The sequence below is a fragment of the Brassica napus genome, chromosome C8, assembly GCF_020379485.1.
Source record: "Brassica napus cultivar Da-Ae chromosome C8, Da-Ae, whole genome shotgun sequence".
Classification (NCBI taxonomy): Eukaryota; Viridiplantae; Streptophyta; class Magnoliopsida; order Brassicales; family Brassicaceae; genus Brassica; species Brassica napus.
This window is the reverse complement of record NC_063451.1, coordinates 32,039,161-32,051,741: the sequence shown is the minus strand read 5'-3', so window position 1 is coordinate 32,051,741 and position 12,581 is coordinate 32,039,161. Positions and strand designations below refer to the sequence as shown.

The window sequence follows — 12,581 nt, the reverse complement described above, 5'->3', positions numbered from 1 at the left end:
AATTTCTAGACGGCTCCATTGGCTTTCACCCAAATACCTCATCTCTTCAAGTCACGCACCTATCTTTTGCTGATGATCTGATGATCTTCACAGATGGGACACCTAAGTCTGTGAAATGCATCGCTGATACAATGGAGGAGTTTGCTCTCTGGTCAGGACTGAGGATGAATAAGGCGAAGACAGAGCTGTTTACTGTTGGTCTGAACAATCAGGAAGCCTCAGAAATCTCTCGACTTGGGTTCACAATGGGATCAATGCCTATTCGCTACCTAGGTCTTCCGCTTATGTATAGGAAGCTGCGGCTCCATGACTACAGGCCTTTAATTGAAAAGATAGCCTCAAACTTCAATTGCTGGTCAGCTAGAGCTCTCTCATTTGCAGGAAGGAGACAGCTCTTAGCTTCAGTTATCTATGGATCCATAAGCTTCTGGACCACGGCTTTCATTCTTCCAAAGAACTGCATAAAAAAGGTTGAATCCCTTTGCTCTCAGTTCCTTTGGGGTGGCACAGAAACAAAGAGAAGTATTGCCAAAGTAGCTTGGAAGACGGTGACTCTCCCTAAGAATGAGGGTGGATTAGGTCTTCGAGACATTGGTCGATGGAACAAAACGCTTTACCTCAAGCTGATCTGGAGACTTTTCACAGCTAAGGACTCGCTATGGGCAGCTTGGGTTAAAGAATATCGAATGAAAGGTGAAAGTTTTTGGGCAATAGATGAAGCCAAATATACATCATCTTCCTGGCGATCTCTACTGTCTCTTCGAGGTCTGGCTGCAGGGTTCTTAAAAGCAAGGGTGGGTAACGGTCAACAAATAAGTTTTTGGTATGATCAGTGGACGCCCCTGGGTCCTCTTATACAACGATTTGGTGATCTAGGCCCAAGAGAACTGCAAATACACGAGCTAGCTTCAGTTGCGCAGGCGTGTAACATAAATGGATGGCTCCTTAGAGGAGCTCGATCTCCGGCTGCAGAAGAGCTTCACACACATCTCACCACCATTCCTCTCCCCTCACTAAGCTCCATTGAAGACTCTTATGTGTGGGAGATAGATGGAACTGAGATACAGAACTTCTCCACTAGAAAAACTTGGAGTATGGTGAGAAACAGAGCCTTGGAGCAGACCTGGACTATGAACATTTGGTTCAAAGGTCACATCCCTAGACACGCTTTCACAACTTGGGTAGCGTTTCAGGATCGTTTACCTACAAGATCGAGACTGGTTGAGTGGGGCATGAACATCCCCTCATCTTGCTGTCTATGTAGCTTGCTGGATGAAAGTAGGGACCATTTGTTCCTGCAGTGCGAGGTGAGTGAAGCAATTTGGGCATCTGTCATGTTTCGTCTTGGATATTCCCATTGGGGGTTCCACACTTGGACTGCCTTCTCGGAATGGATGAGTTTGCAAGACACGGTGGTGAGCTTAACGCTCAAGCGCATGGTTGCTCAGGTCACCATATCAACGATTTGGATGGAGAGAAACAAGCGGCTGCATGATGGAGTGTCTCAGTCGCCTGAGGTTATCTTCAAGAGGATTGACCGCATCATCCGGGATGCAATTCTAGGAAGAAGGAAGACTGATCTATTCCAACCCCTGATGCAGGAATGGTTCAGATTTGAGTAGCTATCTATCTATTTTAGGAAGTTTTGTCGCTAGCTTAGTTCTGTTTATTTTTTGGCTTAGCTAACTTAGCATAGTTTTTCCCCCCTTTTGTAAATTTACAAATCCTTCTCATATTTATATGAAATTCACATTTTGGCAAAAAAATAAAATAAATGCAAATAACTATATTTGTTTGAATCAATCCGTGACAACAGTCCTTAACCCATTTTAACAGTCGACAGAAAACACGGTCGCGACATGTACATACACGCACATACCTAAAGCCATACGTAACACACAGCATATTACAAATAAGATATTATTATATTTTTATTAAAATATAGATTTCTGACACACATTTACGTACGTGTATCTATAATACGCAAATGCACCGCATAGTCTTTCTCCTCCTTTGATGGTCTAAATCTGACGTGACATCTCCCTCTCTTGTTTCATTTCCTCTCTCTCAAAACAGAAACGTCATGTTTATTTTGGAAAAGCAATGGCGGACGGATGAGGTCGCCGCCGCGAGGAGAGAAGCTTCTCCTTGGGACTTCCCTTTCAACGACATTAACGTTCAACATCATCGTCGCTGCAACACAAGTCATGAGTTTGATATCTTGAAGAGTCCTGTTGGAGATAACGTAGAAGGGAGTAATAATCATAACCCTAATTATAGTAACAATGAGAGCGGTAAGAAGGAGACGACAAATAGTGGACAGTCTTGGTCTTCCTCGTCTTCAAAACCGTCGGTCTTGGGGAGAGGACACTGGAGACCAGCTGAAGATGTTAAACTCAAAGAGCTTGTCGCCATTTACGGTCCACAAAATTGGAACCTCATAGCTGAAAAGCTTCAAGGAAGATCAGGTAATTTATTAAATCAAATATTTTATAATGGTTTTTTCAAAATTTCTTTAACATCAATATGTTTGATGCATCTGGGTCAATCAAAGATATGAGCTTTATTTAAGATCTGGTAACGAAATCAAATCTTAAAAGAAAAAAATATTTTAATGGGACTTCTTGGTAAGGAAGTAACGATGTGGTCTTTAGTAACTTGATTTTGATTTTTTTTGGGTTAAAAGGGAAGAGCTGTAGACTTCGGTGGTTTAATCAATTGGACCCGAGGATAAACAGAAGAGCTTTCACGGAGGATGAAGAAGAGAGACTTATGCAAGCGCATAGGCTTTATGGTAACAAATGGGCAATGATTGCGAGGCTATTTCCTGGTAGGACTGATAACTCTGTCAAGAACCATTGGCATGTTATCATGGCTCGTAAGTATAGAGAACACTCCTCTGCTTACCGTAGGAGGAAGCTCATGATTAATAATCCACTTAAACCTCATCTTTCTAATCATCCTAGCCCTAACCCTAATCACCACTCTTTTATCTCCACTCATCATTACTTTACTCAGCCTTTCCACGAGTTTAATTTGACTCATCATTTGGTTAATAATGCGTCTATCACGCCTGACCATAACCAGCTTGTGTTGCCTTTCCACTGTTTTCAAGGTTCTCAATTGCTCTTCTTTTCTCCCATCAATTTTTTTCCATTATCTTTCTCCCTTGCTTATTTTGATTTTTTGGTGTGGTTTTTGTTTTTGGTGTGTGTACATTCAGGTTATGAGAGCAATGAGACTCCAATGGTTGTGAGTATGTTTGGCAACCAAATAATGGGCGGCGATAATGTTGGTGTCATGTCAGAAGGGTTGTATGATTATCCGTACATCGACTCTACGAGCCACGAGAAAGGAGTGCCAAATGAGCCAAGGAGTTGGATCGGAATGGAAGGTGAAGATGAGGAGGTGGTGGAGACGGCTAAGCAGCAACCACATTTTTTCGATTTTCTTGGCTTGGGGACGTCATGAAACTTGAACAAAGTGGTGTAATAATGAGTTAATGACTGTTTTTAATTTGGTTAGAGAAAAGCAAGAAGTTATCTTTACGTCTCGAAAGCAAAATTCCTTGTGTTTGCGTTTATTGGTAAAATGTAGACTGTTGTTGTTGGCCGTGTAATGTATAACATTTGATAAAATTTCAAATGTCATTTTTTTATTTATATAAATATCGGTATTATAGTAACTCTATGGTAATTTCTTAACTTAGGAGATTGTTTTAAGAAAAGGTAAAAGAAAAAGGGATACAGATACGTAAAATATGCTAAAGATGTGATGAGAAAAAACAAATAGAAAGAGAGAGAAGCGAAATTAAAAGAGTGTAGTTGTGAAGAGTTGGAGAAAGAGACGAAGATGAGGAACTGTCAAAAGATTGAGGCAGAGATTGTGCAACAGAAAGGCCAAACATGAAACATGCTAACCAAATCTCACACACACATTGCATTTGTTTCTTCCCTCCAAACCGTTTTCCTACTCTTCAAGCTTCTTATCTATTTGTCTCTCTCTCATGTCACGCGGACCCACATGCCTACTAATTTCTTATATTTATATATTTTCATGTTTTTGATATAAAAGAATACTTGCATGTTTCTTGTAGTAAACTTAGTTTTGGTTTTGAATATTTGTTATTTTAGTATTATATTAGTAAATGTAGGTTTTCATAGTTTTTAAAAGGTGTAGTCAAAATGGTTATTCATTTTTGACTTTGTAAAGTAGAAAACTTATATTTGAAGATTATGTTAATTTATCATATCATTATATACTAAAAATTTTACAGTAAATATTGATCTATCTCAACCAAAAACGTCAAAGTTAATAGTGGCGATTAAAAATATCTATTTCCATTCGTAACCTATACATTTTTGATTTCTAATTCAAAAAACATCGTCTTCGTTTAAAAATCTGTGATCCACCAATGTAATTTCGCCATTCTCACTAATAATCATGTTGTGATCATTTTTTAAATTGTGCTCACGTGCAACACTGCCTATTTGAACTTTTTATTCCACATAGTATATATTTTCATGGTGTGAATGTTCATAAAGTACAAATTAAGGTGTTAGGCATTTCATTGTCCACACTAATGATGCATTGGTTTCATTGTCAATTTGTCATATAACATGAGTAATTCCGAATTCCCTATTGTTGCCAGGTTTTATATTTTAAAATACGACCACAGAAATTTGCATTTTGTAGAATTCCCCTTTGGTACTTAGCGCAGTAAAGATTAGAGTAGTTTGTGAAATGGCAACATATTTCTTTTTCTTTCGGAAGTCTTCTCAACAAGACCGGGAGGGAGCGAACACAGTACGCTTGCAAAAGTTCCTCGCCAAAAACAAGTCGGTTTGCAATTCGTGATTTACGAACGCCGTTCGGGAGTTCCGATTGGCCCATTGGGCCTAAACCCCTAAACCCTTCTGGACCTATTCCTTTCCAAGACTTCTTGTCGGCTTTTTTTGTTCGTCTAAAAGAGAGACATGTTCGAAAACCTCTATAAATACTCGATAAATCAATAGTTTCTATAAATTAATAAATTTTGGTAGTTTCAATTTGGATCGGTTCAAAATTTGACATAAATTGATAAAATAATAAATAATAATTTTTAGAAAATTATATGTAAATATATGATCCCAATAAAATTATAAATTAATAATTTATATGTATATATATTTTATATAAGTAAGAACCTATTATTATATTGTATTCATAATGAAATTATCTTTATATTTTCTTTGCGGTTAATATATTTTTAATGAGATTTAATAATATTATATCTAAAACCATATTTAAGTTCTATGCAATACATTTTATATACATCAAATAATATAATAAAATTAATATAAATGTCAAATTTTAAAAAATAAAAATTAAGGTCTATACACTAAAATCAAATATTTTTAGAATAAATATATCTTAAAATAAGAAATCTATATAAGGAAACTTTTGTAGATTAATATCTCTATAAATTAATAAAATTTCAAAGTCCCAACATTATTAATTTATAGATGTTCTATTGTATTTATGTGTTTAATATGACTCCGGGCAGGGTCGGTCCTGAGATTTTGGGGGTCTTAGACGATTTAGTAAAGATTTCAATAAATTGAGGATCTAAATTTTTCCAAAATTTTTGGGGGCCTAAGGCGAATTTTTCGTTAGGCTTGGCCTATGACTGACCCTGATTCCGGGGACAGAAGTACAAGACAATATTTAATGCTAACTGAGAAACATGTATATTTAGAAAATTGAAATATGTATTGTGTTTAATAAATTTCATGTAAATATTTCTTGCTAAGAATAAAAACATTTCCTAGCATCACTCTCTTTATATACATAAACAAAGGAAAAGGGTATATTTCTCCTTTGATAGGAAGATTGGAATGTTTGCATGGACTGAAAGTAAAAAGTAGTGGAGATACAAAATCTTTTTTTTTGTCATCAATTACAGACTCGTATTGACTCTGTGAACCACACCGGGAGATCCTGATCCATGTGAACGACGAAAGACGAGTGTTTCCTAACACTGCGTGCTAGACTATCCGCCTTTGAATTTTGCGTCCTTGGTACATAGATGATCTCTGATCTAATGAAACTTTCTCTCAGAGTCTTGATATCTTCCAAATAATTTGCAAATGCTGGTCATTCTTCTGGTTCTGAAACCATCTTCACCAATTGAGAACAATCCGTTGCAAATGTAACCTGAAATTAATGTAAGTTTTTCATACATTCTATTGCCCACAGTAAAGCTTCTGTCTCCGTATGCAGAGGAGTGAGACAAGCCCGGACATTCCTCGCCCCCAACAGCCCATCAAAACCTTCTAAAGTACTAAGTCAACCTTGTCCTGAGAAAGTATCATTTTCCTTCCAAGAGCGATCTGTGAAGTACCATCTTCCTGGGATCAATGGAAGGGTTGTAGGCTCGACCAGTAATACTCTCTTGTTTTCCTTTAGTACATGTGCCTCAGCCCAGAGTGTTGACTCTGTTTCTGCCAATTTGAGCGTATCTCGAGGATCTATATTCAAATTACTAAAAACTTTATTATTCATTCCTTTCCAGATATACCATAGTATCCACGCAAACTGATGATCCTCCATCTGCGGGAATACTCGTCAAAAGAGATGATCCACATTTGTGAAAATACAAAATCATTAGAAAGAAAAATGATTTTAAGTGTATTTACTTTTTTCCTTTATATACTTTTCTTTTACAAAGAAAGAGACTATATGCTCCCCTCTTGGCTTTTCTTCTATGACAACTAGATTGGATTATATAACCAAAAGACAGAAAGTTAAGATGCTCTGCCTTTTTCTCCTTTACATAAACTGCATACTCATCTTTTCTTTACTCTTCTCTCGAATTATTCTATACACTAGGACAAATAATGAAATAAAGGTTATCTTAGAACCACATTTACCGAAGAAGACACCATAACTTCAGCATATCCATCCGTTAGGGTAATGCACAAAAGGATTACTGTGCCATATAAATAAGATGGATATTAATAGTTATCTTCAGCTTTTTCACACAAACAAAAAGTATCTACATTTTCTTTCTTCTACAAGGTAGCAAAACAATACGCTACTGAATCTCTCTTCTTGAATAAACACATGTACAATTATTCTATTTTAGTATATGTTTGACGTTACATGCTCTCCCTGTTGTTGCTCTTTGTTGTAGATCCATTAATGAAAAATGCTGAATTGCTCTGTCTTCTCGCGTAGCAACGCTTACTTCATCATTAATACTCTCAGAGGGTGAATTTAACCTTGCTCTCACGGAAGTGTCTTTGCTCTCTAACATTTTCGTGTGAAGCTTCGCCTCTTGTCCTTTTTCCTAGACATGTGGAAGTCTCTAGAGTAGAGGAAACTGGTACCGTGTATCCCCAACAGACGGGTATGTGGTAGAAACTAGGGTTTAGAGGGTACTGATGATAAGGCCAAGGAGGCGAAACAGAGGATGTTACTTGCGCAGGAAGAAACCCTTGGAACTTGTTGAAATCTTGGGAAACAGAATCTGCTGTCATCTTTGAATCGCTTGATCGATGCTGACCTTTCTCACTAACCCAAGAGTCCGAAGACTCAAAGCTGAGAATCTTAGTCGAGGAGCTATTGTAATCGTTACTATTATTCTTGGAATTGATGTCAATGAGATCTGTGGAAACCCATCCTTTGTTCTTGCGACGGCCTGAACCGACCGGGACGGTCCTCATGGATCCACCGGAAGTCCAATACCTCTGGCAGTTTCTGCAGAAGTGACGTGGCTGGCTAACGTTGTAGTTGTTGTAGTAACAGAACTTGGTGTCTGCGCTGTTGCATCTAGGACACGGAAGAATCTTGTCTGGTTTCTTCAGTTCAGTTGTTTTCTCTTCCGATGTAGTTGTTGTTGTTGTGATCTCGCTGTGTTTGTCGTAGTTGTTCTCAGATGTTTCTTTTGACTCTTTGTTAAGGTCAGATGACATCTGAAGAGTTGTATCGTCTTGTTCACTGTTGTCAGTAGCAGATTGGTTGTTCATCTGAAAATTTCGAGGAACTTGGATTAGAACTAACATCATGAAACTATTTTAAATCTGATAAAGATTAGAAAAAAATATTCAAATTTTTAGCATTTGCTTGTGAATTTAGATGAGCTTTTAAAGCCTTAAGAAGAATGAGTACATTTTTATCTCTACGGTTTCCTCTTCCTTTTAATTATGTGAACGAATAAATACAAATCTTAATATATATTCGGCTCATTCTACAAGCAAAAGCTCTAACAGTACATATTGATATTAAGTCACCTTGAACACATTTCTCAGGTTCTAAGAAAATAGAAAACATGTTAATATTCAACTCTGAAACATACCATGTATAGTCCAAGAGAGGGAAAAGAAGACGAGGAAGAATACTCCATGCTGTGATCTAAATAATCTTTAAGAACAGGAGACAGAGAAGATGTAACTGTCCACCCAAACAATTTTATCGAAGTATCTCTAAGTTCAGACATACTAATCTTTGCAAGTGAAGCAGAAATTGATTTGATGGTATGTGTGTTATTCTTTAACAGAAGATGTGAGACGAGTATATATGTGTAAGAAGTATGGGGTTGGTATTAATGGATCGCACAGAGCCACACAGGGAGAAAAAAAGTGTGGGGACATGTAGAGATGGGAGAGCCACATGTTGTTGCAATAAAAGTGAGCTTTTCTGAAATCTCTTTCAGCTCTTTTTGATATCTCTTTCTGTGCCACTCATAAGATTTCATTCATTTGCCACGTCAAATTGTTTGGTTATTAAAGCTATATACTCTTTATATTGATTAATAGGAGATAATAAAGCATAGAGAGTTAGACCTTAGAAGACCTCATAATTTATACTTAGAAGGGACACAAATAAAATCAATTCTCACTAACCTCTCTCTAACTCTCGTTTCTAGCTTCTCCGGCGCCACAGTGTCCTCTTGGGCGGTTACCGGAGCGCCACCGAAGCACCATTATACCATACTCAACGATCCATAATCTATTTCATGTATTGACATTGTGTAAACGCAACTTTATAGATGCAATTTGGTGTACACTAACGGGAATACAAAAAGCAAAATTAAATAAATCATGCTTTGTGTTGTCAAAAGAAATACTGTAATAAATAGGTATGTATTAATTGAAGCAAATGATTAAAAGAACAGCAAGAAAAGGAAGGAGAAAAATTACATAAAACTAAAATAAGAGAATGCATGAATGGGATCAATCAAAGTGTGACAATAGCAGGATGTAGAAAGAAGTCATAACCAGAATCACATCCATCAAAGGTAAACACACTCTTAAACCATTCCACAAATCCCCAAAGCTCATCAAACTGTAATCCCGGAGGAAGCAAGCAAGGTCGCATCTCAAACGAAATCTCTGCACACCAAATATTTGTTTCACGTTATTATCTCCGTCTACTGTACAAATGTTCAAGGGGGCACACTTTTTCAATCCATCTAGATCCACACACACTCGGCGATAACAGCTCCCACGTTTGGATCTTTGGATTGTAAACCTCTCCAAAATCCTTATTATTCCTGCTGCCTCCAACCACATAGATGTTACCGTGGACTACATATATCCGTGTACACTTCCGGAGTTCTTCGAGGTACTCGCAATTTGGGGAGCCTACGACACTGATGAGTTCCACACTCGAGGATCGACACGTTTCTGATTCTCTTGCTCTTCTGGAAGCCTCCGATCATGTAAATCGCTGAACCAACTGAAAAAACCGATGATGAATTATGAACTTTGTAGTGAGTCAGAGAGATTGGTATGAGTTTCTGTTGTTTGGGGATCTTTGAAAGTGTGAACCAGCGAGGTTTAGTGTTATTCTTGTTAAGGTCTAAGCAGACGTAGAGGAAATCCTCTGTGTTCCCGATTAGGGTTCGTGTTGCGTGGAGCTCAGGTGAACTTATGAGTGTTCGGAACCTAAAACATTGAAGAAGATTTACAATTCGGAAAAATTGCCAAATATGACTCACAAATTGATCTCAAACACAAAGGTAAACCCAAACTTGAATCAAATGCAAAAGTAACCTAAAAGACTATTGAAATTACAACCAGCCCCTTGTGAACAAACAAAAAAACAAAATTTTTTTTTACGTTTCTAACCCCTGTAAGTCGTCTGTCCAGATGACTTTATAGTACGTCGTCTGGTCTAGTTCTACTTAGAAATAATTTAAATTTTTTGTTAAAAATATTTTGATAAGTGAAAAATTGAAATCATGTAATTAACATATGTTTTAAGAGATATAAATTAAGATATAACAAAATTTAATTGTTTTCAACATAGATGAGTGAAAGTAGTGAGTCATGATATTCTTTGGTTTAGGTTTTACCAACATATGTTGTAGTATTGTATGTGTTCTTAGGGTTAGATTTTGGAATGCATAAATGTCTTTTTGAAAACTTTAAAATTTACCTAAGTGTGTTTATTTATGTGTATAGTAAACACTATTTAACTATTTAAGTATAACTACGGCTTTATAACGTGGTTAGTTAGTTAATTTAGTCAATTTAGTTTAGGGGTTAAATTTAGAATCTGGGACGACTTACTAGTAAGTCGTCTGATGTACAGTATTCAACGGACGACTTACTAGTAAGTCGTCCAAACCTGACCGAACCTTTAATTTTACAATGTACTTTTAAACCTAACCGGATTATTTACCGGCCATATATTATGTGTTTTTTTTATTCACTGTTTCGCGAAAATCAGAAAACCCTAACGCTGTTTCTCTCAAAGGCGATTTCGAAGGCGATTTCCGTCGATTCTCTCTAATCCATCGTTCTCACCGCTGGTTATCTCTCCGCTGTTATCACCGTCGTTCTCACCACCATTCTCACAGCCGCTTCCTCTATTTAAGATCCGAGAGGAAACCCTAGCGCGCATTCTCTCAGAGGTGTCTCGTTGAACTCCGCCGCCGGTAAGTTATATCTCTTACTGTCGAGTGATTGATTGAGGAAAAGATGAACATAAAACTGGAAGTCCTGGAAGACTTATAATTTAGTCGTCTGGAAAGTCTTCCTGAAAGACTTTCCAGACGACTTAATTATAAGTCTTTCAGCTGGAAAACTTGTCAGGCGGCTTAATTATAAGTCTTTGATTGTTTGAGATGGTTGTCTTTGATTGTTTTGCAGGTAAAAAAAATGGAGATGCCAGAACTCCCCCGTAGAATATATACGTTAGGAGAAGAGCCCCCGCAGTGCATAGCATTTCGTATCATACTTGTTGGACGTTGCATGATGCTTTAAAGAAAGCTCTTCATGATGACGAATATGAAGAGCTGAAGGAGTCGAAGTTGGGAGTTTTCATCAAGTTCCAAGAGCTGGGATTTGATTGGACTTCAAGGATGGTTCACTACATGCTTGGTTTCCAGCTGGACATAAAGAAGAAGTATGAGCTGTGGAGTCTCGTTGGTCCACAACCTGTGAGGTTTTCACTGTTAGAGTTTGAAAACTTCACTGGTCTAAACTGCAAGTACATCGAGGACCTTGAGAGACCTCACTGTGTTGTTACAAAGGAGTTGACTTCTTTTTGGGAGATGTTGGGAGTTCATGTCGAATCTGGGCCATCTACTCAGGAGATAATAACATCATTTGAGAGATGCGAAGGGTGGTCTCGGGATGATCGCAAGCAGCTCGCGTACCTTGCCATCTTCACTGGATACATTGAAGGGAGAAAGTATTCAACCCCTACACAGGTTAGTCTAGCAAGGCTAGTGATGGAGCTAGAACGGTTTGAGAATTATCCATGGGGGAGAGTCGCGTTTAAGGTGCTGATGGACTCTGTGAAGGGCAGAGATATTTCGGGTTGTTACACTATTAATGGGTTTGCGCAAGCTCTCCAGGTCTGGGTGTACACAGCTCTTCCAGAATTGGGTGCTACTTATGGTAATCCTCTCCCAAACAATCTGTCTCCACCGATACTGGCTTACAAGGGCCGCAAAGGACGCATACAGTTTAAAGAGGCTATCCTCAGTCAGGTATTTACTTCAATCTGGACGACTTCGCAGAAGACTTATAATTAAGTCGTCTGATAAGTTTTCCAACTGGACGACTTAGTAGAAGACTTATAATTAAGTCGTCTGGAAAGTCTTCCAGCTGGATGACTTAGTAGAAGACTTATAATTAAGTAGTATGGGAAGACTATCCAGACTACTTAATTATAAGTCTTCTACTAAGTCTTCCAGCTGGAAGACTTTCCAGACGACTTAATTATAAGTCGTCTACTAAGTCGTCCAACTGGAAGACTTTTCAGACGACTTAATTATAAGTCATATGCGAAGTCTTTTCTTTCCATCTTTCTTAATCCGTCAAATATCTAAGTTCATATCTTCTATTTACTGCAGACTAGGGTGATCAACTTTGTTCAGAAGGACATTGGTCAAATGTTTCCAGAATGGGAGTTTGATGTTGAGGATACGCCCGCAGAGAACATAATTAAACTCATGTTTGTGAAGAAACCGTGGAAGTGGACCATGGATTGCTGGAAAGTCACCGGTACTTGGGTCAATACAAAGCCGGCGGTTGTGAGTCCAGCGAAGAAAAAGGTAGTGAAGGAAGATAGTCCAAGACCTCGGA

General features: G+C 37.9%; 1 protein-coding gene and 1 pseudogene across 1 annotated transcript; one reads left to right on the top strand and one right to left on the bottom strand.

The window, feature by feature from the left end:
* The first annotated feature begins 2,056 nt into the window (after positions 1 to 2,056).
* Positions 2,057 to 3,713, top strand: LOC106379525 (transcription factor MYB117). Its single transcript, XM_013819455.3, has 3 exons — positions 2,057 to 2,468; positions 2,687 to 3,115; positions 3,224 to 3,713. Exons 1-3 carry the CDS (start codon positions 2,084 to 2,086, stop codon positions 3,469 to 3,471), a joined length of 1,062 nt encoding a protein of 353 aa, XP_013674909.1. The 5' UTR covers positions 2,057 to 2,083; the 3' UTR covers positions 3,472 to 3,713.
* Positions 3,714 to 6,995: 3,282 nt separating this feature from the next.
* On the bottom strand, positions 6,996 to 9,443 carry LOC111211917 (annotated as a pseudogene).
* Positions 9,444 to 12,581: the final 3,138 nt, after the last annotated feature.

What these genes read in the sequence shown, in the direction of transcription:
- LOC106379525 (XM_013819455.3), top strand. Translation starts at nt 2,084, where the DNA reads ATGTTTATTTTGGAAAAGCAATGGCGGACGGATGAGGTCGCCGCCGCG. An exon ending in AAAGCTTCAAGGAAGATCAG is followed by an intron (nt 2,469 to 2,686) that starts GTAATTTATTAA and finishes TTGGGTTAAAAG; the next exon opens with GGAAGAGCTGTAGACTTCGG. An exon ending in GCCTTTCCACTGTTTTCAAG is followed by an intron (nt 3,116 to 3,223) that starts GTTCTCAATTGC and finishes GTGTACATTCAG; the next exon opens with GTTATGAGAGCAATGAGACT.